The 15,578-nt window shown below is 50.9% G+C and overlaps 1 protein-coding gene across 1 annotated transcript in view; it reads right to left on the bottom strand.

Annotated features, from left to right (window-relative positions):
- Positions 1-216: 216 nt before the first annotated feature.
- Positions 217-15,578, bottom strand: part of WDR45B (WD repeat domain 45B) — a 19,675-nt gene continuing 4,313 nt past the window's right edge. The window contains exons 4-11 of the mRNA XM_081028048.1: positions 8,922-9,023; positions 6,357-6,444; positions 5,310-5,404; positions 3,004-3,194; positions 2,390-2,475; positions 1,390-1,491; positions 883-1,004; positions 217-458 (exon numbers count right to left, since the gene is read on the bottom strand). Of these exons, the coding sequence (XP_080884174.1) occupies positions 352-458; positions 883-1,004; positions 1,390-1,491; positions 2,390-2,475; positions 3,004-3,194; positions 5,310-5,404; positions 6,357-6,444; positions 8,922-9,023 (893 nt within the window). The 3' untranslated portion in view covers positions 217-351. The remainder of the gene's footprint in view (positions 459-882; positions 1,005-1,389; positions 1,492-2,389; positions 2,476-3,003; positions 3,195-5,309; positions 5,405-6,356; positions 6,445-8,921; positions 9,024-15,578) is intronic.

The raw sequence follows: 15,578 nt of genomic DNA, 5'->3' as shown, positions 1-15,578 counted from the left end.
TGCAGTAAAAATGATGGAATTTGGTGCCAGAAACAAATCTCGATTTGTCCATCCTTTCTCAACCCAGTCCCCAGGTTTGTATGGGCCCCAGCTGTACGTGCAAGAAGCAGAGGAACCGCTAAAGCGAGCGTCCCCGGGGGACTGAGGGTAACCAGCCAGCAGCTGGGTGCGAGCTGCTCAGCCGCATGAGTGTCTGGAAACGAGAAGCCTTGCTCAGGAGAAGGGACAGCTGCATGTGCCTTCCAGACCCAGGTCCCGGGCGGTCCCTCCAGCCCGTCACCCACGAGGTCCCAGGAGCCCAAGGGGCACGCAGCACTTGGCGTGGGCGTGGGCTGCACTGCGGCTGGGGACTCACAGCTTGTCGTCGGTCATCTCTAGAAACTGGGCATAGACGTCGCGGATGCACTCCCCTTTGGGATTGAACAGGAATTTGTAGTAGCTGCCGTCTGCACAAATCGCTGCGACACAAGGAAGCCGTGTCACTCACACATTTCTTCCCGAAAAATTAAAAGAGGGCGGCTCATGCTGAGCTGAACTGCACATGGCTGTGCAGGGCAGTGAGCAGCTGTGTGAATCTGGGGTCAGCCAGGGCCTCCCCTCCTTCCTGAACACACCCGCAGCCAGGAGTCCCCACTGTTCTGGCGGGGGTGGGGATCGGAAAAAGTCCTCTGGTCATCAGTTCAAAAACCAACTGATCTGCCCAGGGTTTCCTGGGAAACCCCCGAGGGAGGGAGCTGGTAACATGCAAGGCTGTGCAGACACGAGTGGCGTGCACAGTGTCCCCCCCACTCAGGAGAGAAGATGGGGCAGCCGGTGGGGCAGGGCCAGCACTGACGACACCTGACAGGGTGTCACTCTCGCCTGGAAGGGCCACTTACTTACCAATGACAGCATTTGGCTCTGTTCCAAAGGCACAAATGCATGGAGAGCCTGAGGGGACCTGAAACTTGGAAAAACTCCACTTGGAACTGAAGTATTTTGGGAGGAAACTGGCTGACGCCAAACTACGAAGACAAGGGAGAAAAGAAAGGAAGTTACGTTCACATAGCAAAGTTAGATGCAGCTCTTAATACAGGCTTAGCCTTCATGATTCAAGTTCTACTTTTGCTTCTAATTTTTTTATTTTCCACATGCACATGAAAACACGAAGTCCCTACAAATGGCTGTAGAATAAACCCAGAAACCATCCACACCAGAAGTGGCACAGGCTTCCACCCTCACTAAATTAATTTCCTGAAGACGCACACACTACGCCAGCCATGGGAGTTCAGGCCCCAGCTCTCGTCACCAGCAAGGGGCCTGGATCCGCAGCAGCCAGCCTCAGAGAGCTTGGGGGGGAAGTGGTGGGGCCACCAAAGCAGTGGCCAGTCCTCAGCTCTGGGGACCTACCTAGACTGTTTATTCCTTTTTGGATCTTCAGCAGCAAAAATGTGCACTGTGCCGTGATCGCTGGACACGCAGATGAGGGACGCGTCCTGATTGAAGTTAATGCTGCAGAGAGACCAGATGGCATCGGGTTCTACATGGATGAAGGTGAGCCCAGCCCCAGCAAGAAGCCCCCCGGCTGGCGCCTCTGACCTCAGCCTCCTGTACTCCAGGCAGCAATTTTAAGAACCGCCCCTCCATTAACAAGCCCCCGAGATCAAAGCCAGGGCACCACCCAGCGTGCTACAGTAGGGTCCTCCTAGGGTGCACTGATGCCCAAGGCTGGATGCCTAGGACAGGGAAGGGCTTCCTGCAGTCCCCGGGGGCCTGCCACTCGGGTGAGAAAAGCCCACGTCTCCAATCAGCCTGCCCTCTGGAGGCGGGCATCCCCTGGGCGGGAGAGACCCCAGAGCAGACGGACAGGAGTGCCTGTGGCACCCCACAGCACCCCAGAGGCATGGCCACTACATTTATAAGTACGTTTAACTCGCAGACCCAGTGCTGTCAACACCCACAAAAGCCTCAGATTCAGAATGAAATCCTGTCCCAGCAGGGGTCCAGCCACTTGCGGGCTGTGGCCACTTGGCGCGGTGGGAACCACCACAGTCTCTTGAACCTGAAGTTACCACCGATGAGCCAACACAGGCACTAGGATGGGCCTTAAAACCCCCCAAAAATAAGCAAGAGGCTAGTGACATGGTAAGGTCAAAGTGGCCAGCACTAATAGATGCTGAATGAGGTGGTGGGTTCATGGCAATGACAATATTCTTTCTTCTGTGTATACGCACCTAAGAAGTTAGAATCAGTGTTAACGAAACGAGCTGAGCGCGGCCCCCTAAAAGCACAGACCCTCCTGCCCGCCTCACGGAGGCCCTGACTGTCCCTCCGAACCATGCAAGCCCATGTCAGCACCGACCCAAGCCAGGGCCCTCTCCATAGAGGGTGGCCTGACGTGCGTCCTCACCAGTAAATGTTCGCCGCCTGCGATCCTCTCCGCAGCTCCTGGATTAAATGCCCTGATGAAGTATCAAATATTCTTATAAGGGTCCCCTTTGAAAAACAGTGAAGTGTTTCATTATCGAAGACTCACAACGTTTTCGTTCGTTTTTAAACGACTTACATTCACAAGCCCACATGTTCCTCCCCATACCCACCCACATCATCTAACACCCAGCAGGCCCCTCTGTGAGTCCCAGGAGTGGGTCGGTGTCTCTTCCGTCCCACAGCACCGGGCAGGGCAGAGCACATGAGGGCCCTGGGCTTAGCCCTGCTCCCCTGGTGGACGCCCAGGCTGAGCTGTCCCATAAGGGGCGTCAGCTCCCTGTCTGGAGCAATGGCGCCTTCAGGGTCACTCCCACAGCCAGTTGGTAAAATGACACCACAGTCGGGCTGCCAGAGAGATGAGGCAAGACCAAATAAAGTGACCGCCACGGCTCATGTCTTGGGAGAAGCTGGCCAAGAACGTCGAGTGTCGGCAGCTCCAGGAGGGCTGGTCTGCAGAGCCCACACGTTAAGTCTCGGGAGCGAGGGCGGGTCTGGGGGGTGCGTGGCCTGGGGAGGGCGGGGACACGCGCTTACTTTTTCCGATGCGGTTGCTATTCTTGTTCCCTGCAGGTTGAGAGCAATGCAGCTGAGGACACCCTCGTGGGCAGGAATGTCCACGGGCGGCTTTTCGGTGCTGGCCAAGTCCACGAGCTGCACGTGCCCCGTGTGCGTGCCCGGAAAGGCCAGCAGGGAGTTGTTGCTGTTGGGGCACAGGACACAGAGCCCTAGACAGACAGGGAGAACCTGTCAGGACCCACGACCACCTGCGAAGCCTCTGAGTTTCCGGACGTGGGGGCTCGTCCAAAACCTGCTCTCTGCCCTTGCGGGTTCCACCAGAATCACAAACTCTTCTCACCGTCAGGGGTATCAGAGGGACACGCAAAGCGACCTGCCTCCCAGGAGACCGTCCATGATTGGGGAATGTTTGCTGAACTTACTGAATAAACTTTATCAAACGTCTGTCTCCTGTGGTGCCAGCCACTAAGAATGCAAAATTGTGAAGCCTGAGACAATCCGTTAGAAACAGCGTAAAAAAACCAAATACGTAACAGTTTAAGGATGGATGTACGAGACACTAACACTGCAAAGGACAGAAAAGGCCCGACAGACAGAGCTACAACACTACGATCCTGGGTTCGAATCTACATTCGTCCAGTCAGTAGGATGGCAGCTCAGGTCTCCACAGGGAGCTGTAAACGCCAGCTGGCACTGTGCGTTCTGAGGGACCCCAAAAGTCCCAGACCACCAACACATGTCTCGTACAGTAAGAACAGGAGTGGAGGACTTATATTACCTTGTTTCAAGAATTATTTTAAAGCTCCAGAAATCAAGGCAGTTTGGTATTAGGATAAAGACAGAAACAGATCACTGCAACAGAATGAAGAATCCAGAAAAATCTAACACTGATTTGATCAAATAAAAGTACCAAGGTAATTCAATGTAGGAGAAAAAACATCTTTCTAACAAATGGTACTGGACTGGATATCCATACAGAAAAAAAACCTGGGCCTTTGCCTCACGCCGTGTACAGAAATCAACTTGAAATGGATCAAAGACTTGAGATCTAAAGTTACTAAACTTCTATAAGAAAACATAAAAGAAAATCTTTGTAACGCCAAAAAGCCACAGACCCACTGAAAACATCTGCAAAAGTGTGCCAAAGGGCTTTACCTAGACTATAGAAAACAATTCCTACAACTCAGAATTCTGGAGTTGTAGTACGATACGTAATTCTAAAATGGGCGACAGGTCTGAAGACACTTCACAGAAGACGACGTACAAATGGCAGTGGGCACATGCAAAGGGGCCCCTGTCACGGGTCCTCAAGGAGATACTGTCACCACAGCCACACGTCTAAAGTTCAAAAGACTGACAGCACCAAGTGCTGATGATGACACGTCACAACTGGAACGCTCGTAAATCACTGGAGGGGATGGAAAACGAGACAGCCGTTTTGGAAAACAATTCTGTTAGTATTCCGTCAGAGTTCGACGTATATTCACAACATGACCCAGCAACACAGTCCTCAGTACTCACTCAAGAGACACAAAAACAGAGCCACGCCAAGGCCTGTACGAAATAAGTCACAGCAGCTTCTAATCACAAGAGCCACAAACACTGGCGGATAAACGACTGTGGTCTGTCCATACACTGGAATATTCCACAGCGATACAAAGGAGCAAAATGATAATACGCATAAAAACATGGAGGAATCTCCGAAATATGAAGCTAAGAGAAAGATACCAAACACACCTGAAAAGGCAGAATTTGAAGGTGAGGTGGGGGGGAAAGTGCCTGGGTGATGCGGCTGGTTTGTCTTGACTGTGGTGGAAGCTACATAACTGTTTGCGATTACTGAAATTTATCAAATGATATACTCAAAACGAGTGAGTCTTATGTAAATTATCTCTTTTAGCTAGGAGGAATAAACCTCAACTCCTAAAAAGCAAGCTGATATAATGAATATCAAAGTCGACCACAAGCAACACCCCCTGCAGAAGAAAAGGAAGGAGGAGCCTCAGAACGGAATAAAAACATAGATCCCAGCACAGAGCCTCCTGAATGGCTGACAATCACCGTGAAAAAGCCCCGTGAAGGCCTCACTCCTCCACGAGTCTGCTGAGAGCTGAGGTCTCAGAACCACTGCCTCGGCCACCCACGAGGCAGAAGGGACGGAGGGAAGGGCCACGTCTCCCGGACCCCCCCCCCCCGAAAGCCCCTTGTGCCTCAGGACCACCTCTCCCAGGCCCACGTGGGGCAGGGGTCCCCAGCACAAGTCATCATCCCGCCTGGACACACCTGAGGAAGCCAGGAACACCGTCACCCCCGGGACCTCTCACCTTTAGGGTTATAGCAGGTTTCAAAGACGTGCAACTGATGGGGATTGTGTGTGAATGTAAACACCTTAATCATGGAGTCCAAAACAACCACAATTCTGAAAAGAAAAAAGCACAATCAAATTCCTCTTGCCAAAAGCGATACTCAAACATTTCGTGACCTGTGTTATCCTTTGGAACCTTAGAAACACCCCAACAGCGCCTACAAAGGATCGTTCTTCCGTCAGGAGGGCTCTTTGGAGCAGGTCACCTGGGCCCCACCCAGGGATGCGGTCAGCATCCTCACTTGGGGAGACGCTGCCTCCCGGGCCTTTCTGAGGGCTAGAGGCGCCAGCATCAAGCGTCCGCCTGGATGAGGAACCAAGGAGAGCACACACTTCCGGTGCTTTCAGGTGCATCCTGGATAAATGCCAGGAAGCAGTAGCTCCTTGACTGACCCCGGGGTCTGCACTGAGGGTCCCTCAACACCGACATCACTGGAGTCACAGACGGACCTCAGGGCACAGGGATGACATTCACCTTGTCCACTGCCTCTGCCCTCCTCCCACAGCTGAGTATAATATATAAATCAGATCCAAATTAATGACGCTTGCTCCATCTTCTCACCCTCCTAGGAAAGCTTCAATAGTCTCAACACTAGAAGGAATGGCTGACCGAAAAACCTGGTACTTTCAACAGGTGAGAGTCAACGACACTTGCGCACGAAGTCTCCAAATGGAAAACATTTATTGAGGCAGCGTTTGGAAAAGCCTGGACGAAAAGTGAGGCAACACACGGTTCTAAACTGGCATCCTCAGTCTGCACCCGCTGGGTGGGGCTGGGGGCCTGGTCTGCGCCAGTCTGTCCCCGTTCCCCCTGCCCCCAGTGACCCTAGGAACCAGTTCAGTTCCCTGCCTTCCCTGTAGCAATAGGAGTACGCCCTGTGTTGTCGGGGTCAGAAATTATAGTCATCGCATTTTAATACACGATTGTCCTTTCAGGCTGAAAGCATTTCAGCCACCTTCAGAGAAAGTGACTCTTCCACTTGTAAAACTCAGACACCAAACCTACCGATCTCGCCGCAATTTGACTGCCTTGACTTCTGTGGAAAATTCGATTTCGATAACAGTCTTCTTTTTCAGGTCGTCCCAGATCATCACTGAAACGGCAGGAAGAAAGTGTGAACACAGAAATGAGCAGGCCACTTCTGAAAGGGTCCTCCTGTCACAACCGCCTAACCAGGAACATGAAGCTGTCCTCATGTCCTCACCCACCCAACACCTGCGCCTGTGGGCCGCACCCTTGGACCCACCCTCTCGCCTCCCTCACAGGCTGGTCAGCACCACTGGTCTGTCTCTTACACACACGCGACCACACGCACTTTAATCTCCTCTCTGCCAACCCTTGCCTGGCTTTCAGGCAAACTTCTCCCCACCCCTCTTTCTGTGGTTCCACTTGACTGAGCCAAAAAGCAAGCCTGACCACAGTTACTTCAGGCTCGAGTGCTAGAGATAAACCTGGATCAAGGAAAGAAAGGGTTCAGTTTTCCTGTGGAGTTAAGAGGCACAAAGTGCCAGGGCTAGGGGCTTTCTTGGCCCGCCCGACTGTTCTTGCTCTCCGAGTTTTGTGGGGTTAGCGGCTTGCTCCCCACGAGATGAGATAACTCAGAGAACCTTTGAGGATGGCAACGCTGGCCAGCAGTGCTGGGACAGGCAGGGTAAGGCATGCAGCCATTTTTATCTTCTCGACTTGAAAAGCCATCTACGAAGAGGGTGAGGTGAGCGAAAGTACGATCTCCTCATGGGCAAGGTGACCAAGGCTGGGAGGGAACGAATGATTCCCCTGAAGGGCCTGACACCACGACCAGCGTGAGTCCTGGGGTGAAATTCAAGTTCAGTTTTACCTGGATGGACTAGTGAACTAACTTTCAAACCAAGAGATAACACCAGCCTGTAAAGAACTACCAAACAATTATTAAATAACGTACAATTTACCAACTATGAAAGAGGTTAATTAAAATGTATAAGCATTTAAAAAATATATTTCAAATATTATTGAAAAAAATTTTTAATCTTACTAAAGCTTAAACAGTCCAAGTTTTTTTTTAAAAATTGCCTTTAGCACTCTACAAAAAGTACATTTAAATTTTCCCCAAAATTTGCTCTGTTAGAAAATTGCTTTCTCCTAAATCCATACATTCTGAGTCCCTCTCATTCTTGGAATTTTTTACGGAAAACAGGAGGTTGAAGGTGGAGGACTCCTAGAGATTATCAATCCGACTGCCCCGCAAGAACGCCCAGGCGTCACTGACGCCCCTCCTCCCACGCTGCCCCAGGTGGGGCCAGGCTCCTGCTCCTGTTCCTCATCAATGGCTGAGAAATTTCTTCAGGACAAGATGAAGCGATGCGGCACTGGCACTGCCGCTGGTCCCCAAGCAGCCCAGGAAACAATCCTTATTCCACTGCAAAGCCCACCCCCACCCAGCTCTCTGAGCACTGCCGTCTCCGTGTCACCCCTGGGTGACCTCTTCCAGGGCTCACAACCACAGGCTCTGCGCACCGGCTGTGCTGCAATGACCTGGACAGCAACCCAGGCTTTTCGGACCTTCAGCCTGCGATGACAAGCTGGCAGGTCTGGGCACACAAGCCCGGCGCTGAGGAGGGTGTCAGAGCGCTCAGTGGAGTGCGGTTCCATGTGCAGGGTCACAGCACCACACTGCGGCCCTTCTGGGCCCATGGTGTGTCAAGATCAAGGGCCATCCAACGCTCCCTCTGCTTGTCAGGCCCGATCAACTCCACACTGCACAAGGTCTCACGCAGACCTCAGCGCACCCTCAAGCCCAGGGCACATCCTGGAAAACCTCCCTCACGACCGTCCTTCTTCCCTCCCCCACCAAACCTGGAAGAGAGAGGCATCCATCTCCCACCCACTCTGCAACCTGACCAGGAGGCTCCAACTCAGCAGCCCCCCAGGGCTGCCGGCATCACTCAGCTCACCAGGCCCAGGGGCCCTTCCTCGGCCCAACCCCCCACCCCCAAGCACCTGATGACCACACCGCTTCCCTCTCCCCACCCACCTTCTGTGCTCCCATCTATGCCTCCACCTCTGGTCTCACACACTGACTACTTCCAGGCCAGGTGTCCCTAAGATCTGGTGACTGCTTTCCTGACCTCACCCTCCAGGGCAGGACCCTTTACACAGCAGTCTCTTAAACACACACACACACAAACCCCCCCCAAGAACAATACCTTTAAACCTAGAGCCTAGTTGGTGTTTTGGTCTATGTTTCTGTGAATCAATGACTCTGTAGGAAAAATAGCCTCCCTCCATTTTGCTTTAAGATAAACGCACGACTCTGATGGCCCAGAACAGAGCGGGGCCCAGAGGCAGTGTGCCCCCTACTCAGCCCGCATTAACTGCAAAGTACATGCTCTGTGTCACGGGAGCAAGTGGACCTGTCATTCATTTCTTCTCCTGGGAACATTGGAGACCCTTTCTGGCTGCTTGTTTCCCAGGGGCTAGACCTTCACACATCATAGGACACGGGGAGAGCAAATGTGGCCGCAGACAGACAGTTCTAGAAAGTGCACGGTGCTCCTGCACGTGAAGCAGGACCATTAAATGCACGTACTTTACCTTTGTTGGGAGGGTATTTCGGCTTTTTCCCACCACCAACCAAAGCTAAATAGTTGCAGCGGAATAACATCTCAACATGGCCAACTCCTCCTTCCAGAAATTCTGAAATAGTATTAAAAAGAAGTTAGTATGTAGTTTTATAACTTTTTTAAAAAAAGAAAGAGGTGAAAACGTAACAATTGGCATTTGATTTTTAATCAGCAATGTCCAGTATCTAACTACCGTCAGAAATGCGCATGATGAGTGGCTAGGAAAAAGAATCAGCTCTGGGCTTCAGCCTGATCTCAGCCTGTCACCCATCCCCTGTGTTCACACAGTTGCTGGGCATACAGCACCTAAGAAGCCGATGTGACAGAACCTGTAAGCTCTGAGAAAGCTAAACGCTGTAACACACACACGAGCTTCTTTTCTATCATTTTAAACACTCTTCCACTAAAGCCTGGAATGCTCACAAATGCTCATGAATTCTATTAAGAGGGAGATGGCAGCAGATTTTCAGATGTCCTCATCACAGAAGAAGACCCGTGCTCTCAGAGCAGGCAACAGGAGCCCCGATGAGACGATGAGACGCCTGGGGCTCAGAGAAGCGAACCCCACTGTGTGGGCCTTCACAGAGCAGGACTGCCCCACCCAGGTCTCCTCAGCCTCGCACTCCGGTCTGAAATGACTGTGGCCTCCTGGGATAGGGAGGGCACGACAAAGGGCAAGTGAGGAACCCAAACCTCTAAAAATGAGAAGTTAACCTAAGAACCAACATCTACCTGTGCAGTCACAACTGCACCAGTTGATTCCAAATTCCCTCTGGACGCTCCACGAGAAACTTCAAGTTCAAGGCCTGTAGAAGCCCCAGTACTGCGTGTTTAGTATTACCCATAATGAAAACAATTTTTCTTTTCCACAATTTAAGAGTGCTCCGATGCAAGCTACCTCACAGTAACTCTGGTTCTCACAGGATGTGGCCACAGTCCAAATCCACTCGATGACGATGGCCCATTCATTCCGGACAATGCCTCTCCGCTCAGCTACCATGTTTCCCAGAAAATAAGACCTCGCCGGACCATCAGCTCTAATGCATGTTTTGGAACAAACATTAATATAAGACTGGGTATAATATATAATACCAAATCTAATCTAATACAAGAAACATAATATTAATATAATATAATAATGGGTCTTATATTACTGTTTGCTCCAAAAGACACATTACAACGGATTTTGGCAAGGTCTGATTTTCGGGGAAACGCGGTAGGTGTGAGGCTTCAGATCTATAAAAGCCCAGGCTGCTTTAAACCCTGGAGCAGGACTCCACCGCCAACCACTGAGGCCACCACCCTGGTTCGTGTGAACTCAGTCACCAACTGCCACTTAACATTTGGTCTTGGTCTTTACCTCCTTGGTCACTGGACTGTAATGGACCAAAGCTGACCAAAACTTCGAATAACGTGCTATTAAACAAAGGTGGTCTGACCCCCCGACCACCAAGGGGAAAGACAGTCTCTTCAAAAATGCTGCCTGGAAAACTAGAAATCCACCTGCAAACAATGAAGCTGGACCCTTAACTTACACCACGTATAAAAATTAACTCAAAATGGGCTAAAGACCTAAATGTAAGATCCCAAACTATAGAAGTCCCAGAAGAAAACACAGGCAAACACCATTACCCTTGGCAATGATTTCTTGAATAGGACATCAACAGCACAGGCAACAAAAGCAAAAATGGACAAACTGACATTAATGGACATTAAACTTAAAAACTTTTGTGCCTTAAAGAACAGAATAGAATCAAGAGTGAAAAGCCAACCTACACAATGGGAGAAAAAACTTGCAAGTCATATGCCTGACAAGGGGCTGATGTCCAGAACATATAAAGAACTTCTACAACCCAACAACAGTAACAACAAAAAACAAACAACCCAATTAAAAAATGGGCAAAGGACTTGAATGGACATTTCTCCAAAGACAGTACGTCCAACACACACATGAAAAGATCTTCAACATCACTAGACATTAGACAAACCAAAACCACAAGGAGGCAGGCCTCTGTCCCCACACACCCACGAGGGCGGCCATGTTCACAGCAGAAAGTGACAAGCGTTGACAAGGACGTGGAGAAACAGGCATGCCTAGGCACTGTCGGCACAGCTGCCACGGAGAACAACGTGGCAGCTCTCGGAAAAGCAACAACACAACTACGACATAACCCAGCAACCCCCACTTCCTGGTACAGGATACATTCAAAAGAATGGAAAGCAGGGTCTGGAAGAGGTCTTTTCACACCCACGTTCAGAGAAGCCAGTGTCACTCACAACAGCCAAGAGGTAGAAGCCACCCAAACAACTACAGAGGGACGGAAAACGTGGTCTGTCCACACAATGGAATATTCTCAGCCTTCACATGGAAATTTGGGCCGTGCTACACCATGGATGGACCCTGAGGACGTTATGCTCAGTGAGGCCAGCCAGTCACAGGAGGACACACGGCACGTGGTCCACTTATACGAGGCACCTGGAAGGCTCCAATTCATAGGGACAGGAAGTAGGACTGGGCCAGTGGCTGGGAGGAGGCGGGTGGGGAGGGAGTGTCTCCTGGGGACAGTTTCCGTCGTGCAGGATGAAGCGTCATGGAGGTCTGTGAGGGGCAGAGCTACTTCCTCAGTGCAGGTTGGAACTGGAAGGATGTAGGGCCTGGCTCGTTTAGACAAGGCAGGAACGTGCGCAGGGACGCTCGCTCATCAGCCAGCACGTCTGTCAGTCCCAGGGCCTGGCAGCTGTCTGCACAGACACTGAACTTGCAGAAATCGATGGAGAGGGCACAAAACAGGCACCAGCAAGCTTCGCCGCATGAAAACTTCAGGCACAAATCAGTACCTCGCAGACCTTGGTCTTCCAACAGAATCTCTCCCAAGAAATGAGAAATTGAAAAAAAAATAAAAGAAATGGAGGGAGGGGGCAAAGTAGTTAATTTTTCCAACTACTTTATACAAAAGGTGAGACTGGACCATGGCCCAGCACCTGAGGGTAACCACCCCAGCCCCTGCCTGTCCTGCCCTCCGACTCCTTCCCTGTTTCTGTGCAGTTTCCTTTGAACGGAAACAGCTTATTTCCCATCATAAAAGCATACGTGATCACTACAAAGATAAAACAAAAAAGCACAAAGCAGAAATGCTTTCTGACGCCACGGATGTAACTCGGAACTCTGTGCAGACACTGCCCTCATTCCTCCTCCAATAAACGCTGCCCTCCAGCGTTCTCTAACTTCTCCCGTTAACAACACGTGGTCACACCACCTCCCCACCCCTGGACTCAGGCTGACCTTGGCACCTGAATGCAGGCGCGCACCACTGTCACATATCACCAAGTTCATGGTGTTCTAGTGACCGTCACTGAGGTCCCCTCCCATTTCCCATTATTAGAAACACTGATATAAAGAATTTATTTATACAAGCATCTGGTGTCTTTTTTCTAATTTTCCCCCGTGTGTGTGTGTGTGTGTGTGTGTGTGTGTGTGTGTGTGTGTAAAATGAATACATTTTGCCAAATCACTCCACAAAAAGGTTCTCCCAATTTCAACATCAAGGTGAGAACCAGAACATGAAATTGCCTCTCCACACCCTCGCTGAAGCTACACCCTGACTTGGCCCCCTGCCCTTCTCCATCTCAGGTGCTTCCCACTTCTCTCGAGTCCCTTCAGCCCTCACATGCTGGGGTAACCACACGGAACACGAAGCCCACATGACCCTCTGTGAAATTAGACACGAGGAGGATTCCAGGCCAGCGAGGCCCCCGGCAGATGTCAGGTCAGGCAGATGTGGGACCGGGTGACATCAGGAATTGTGCACAAACAGGTCAGCTCTCATTTCCAAAGTCTGGTGTGTCTCACCAAGGACCCTACCCATCTTATTCGTCAGTGGACCCCCAGCCCCTAGTGCACCCCGATGCCAGACAGGTCTGTCCACCGCCCACCTGCTACTCCACCTGGCACGTGGCGGTCCCTCTAGGTCTGTGTCCCCTCGGTCCCCACACGTGGCTGCCAGCGTCACAAGTGAAAGGTGGGTTGCACTGAAGACAAGGAAACACTTCTGAAGCCCTCTGCCCACCTGCAGACCGCGTGAGCTAGGCATGTTGTTTCTCGTCACCTTCGGAGCATAGGAGAGCTGTTTCCAAGGGAGTGTGGGGGTGACTTGTGCTGTCCGCCTTATATTTCTATAACCACTGAATGCAATGGTTTACCCAATGCATCATTCTTGCCACACCTTAATTTGTTCCAATTGATTGCTGAGTCTTCTTTCTAGTATGCACTGACGTGTGTGTGATGCATGTGAATCCAACTCTACACCCCACACCAGACAGGCTGTGCTATGCAAGGCCACGCAGTCTCCCAGGGCCATGGCCTTCCTGGAGGGAGGGGCTGCTCTGACAGCCGAGGGAACCCACGCCTGTGTGCGTGAGATGCAGCACCTAGTGCAGCTCGCAGGGAGGGGGCATGATGACGCCGCCACACTGCCTCCACCAGCTCCTGGGCCCTGCCAGCGGGGGCACACCCAGAGGAGGCCCTGCTCACAGCCACGCAGGCTCCTCACTCAGTGCCATAGTCACACTGGAGACCACGGCCACAGCCCAGGTCTGTGGACGACCACGGCAATACAGGCACACTTCCTTCCTTCCTCCTACTTAGGAAAGCAAACCTTGAAGATAAAAAAGGAACAAGGTCAGGTCTCCTGTTTTCTATTATCGAGATTTTAAGTTGCCAGAAATGAGACAGCAGACTAACCTGCGAGAGCACAGTGGTTTTTGCACCACACAAAATGCACGGTCAAAAAGCACAGTCGCCACTTCACTACACACGAAGCTCAGGGACAGCGGCCAGACGGGGCAGCTGAGCTGTCACAGCAAATACATACGTCCACGACAGCACAACGACGGCAAAGCCTGGGACTTGGGGGCTCTGTGCTTCTCTAACCTACTTTTACTAGAAATCCTGGACATTAGGCAAACATCTCACTAGTTAGGAAGCACTGTTAATATGCTGCTAGTGATTCAATTTTGAAACATCTCTAACTCCTAAGTTTCCTGGTCAAGTTAAGCAAAAAGTATCCCAAAAGCTACACGCCAAGCTGTTTAAAAATATTTTGTAACGACTTGTATCTGTATAAATCAGCTGTCTTAATTCTCTATGCAACCAAGAGTAAACAGAAGTCAGAAGTCTGGCAGACTGCTAGGAGACTGCCACCATCGCCCAAGAGTCCCAGCTGCCACCGACGCACTGCACCCGAGACACTGCTGTTGCCGTGAACACACTGTGAGGGCACAAGCTGATGCGGCACTCCACGTGTGCCAGCAACTACTCTGTGTTTCACACATCCTCGTTCATTCTTAGGAGGCAGGCAGTTACCCTCATTTTACACAAACAAATTGAGCCAAGAAAAGGTGCGGTACTTGCCCGGCTCACACAGCAACCTGGTTGGGGGCAGAGCAAGGATCTGGGTCTAAACAACGAGGGTCCAGAGTCTGGGCCCTTAACTGCCAGGCTACACTGTCTTCCTCTAATAAATGACAGTTACAGACCTCAGCTTACAAAATAAACTCCTACATATAAAGCACCACTTACTGGCTTATATACCAGGGTTGTATGGAAAATTTCTTTTCTTTTTTTTTTTTTTTTTTGAGAGCAGAGGTTCCCGTTTATTAGAATTTTAAAGACAGCATAATGAGAGGAAGGCATCCTCCTCCCCCAAAATATTCTGTCCTCTCTGCCCTCAGGACTCAGTACAGGGATGAGACCCTCAGCCCTCAGGTCCCCGCAGAGGGGAGCACTCCCGGGTGGGGGTGGGCGGGGAGGAGGTACTCTATTCCAGGCAGGAGCTGGGACAGGAGGGGAGACGTGCACCCTCACCCTTTGCCTCGATCCCTATGCCCTGGGACCTGGTGTCGCCCCCTGGGGTGGACTGGCAGACAGAGCTCATGCAACAGTGAGTGGGTAGGAGGTGGTATGGGAACCTTGCCCCGCTGCCCTATGGTGGGTGGGAGGGCTGGAAGGGGCCATGTCAGCCACTGAGGATCCAAACAGAAGTATCTGTAGTGTACATACAGGAGGGTGGGAGGGGCTTCCTGCGTCCAGGGAGAAAGGGGGAGGTCCAATGGCGCTGCCACGCCAGCCACGCTGGCCACGCATGTGCGCAGGGCCTGGCTACTCCTTGGCGCGGCCGATGATGGTGAGAATGTACAGGAAAATGTTGATGATGTCCGTGGGAAAATTTCATTTGATAAAGGCATTCCACTATGAAAAAAAAAATTCTGAAAGTCCTTGACGTAGGGTATTAGTTGTTAAAATGGGAGGAGACTGTTTTGAGGAGCATGGGGATGCAGTAACCTCCTCTTAGGGATGAGAAATTTCTAGCATCAGAAAATATAACGTGAACTGAAAAAAAAAAAACGCAAACCACTGCAGGAAGAAAAAGAGTATTTCTCATTTTCTATGATTTATCTGAGATTTGTTAATCAGTTGACAGTACTTGATTCTCCCAGCAAGTGAGGACCAGGAGACACTTAAAAGCTTAAGAAAAACACGAAGGAGAAAACAACAAATTGAAAAAAATTCTACCTGTAAATTTCACATTTCTCCTGTCACACGGGGAAAGGGCCACCATTACTTTATTTC

This window comes from Rhinolophus hipposideros (genome assembly GCF_964194185.1).
Source record: "Rhinolophus hipposideros genome assembly, chromosome: 20".
NCBI lineage: Eukaryota > Metazoa > Chordata > Mammalia > Chiroptera > Rhinolophidae > Rhinolophus > Rhinolophus hipposideros.
This window is presented reverse-complemented; position numbering and strand designations above follow the sequence as displayed.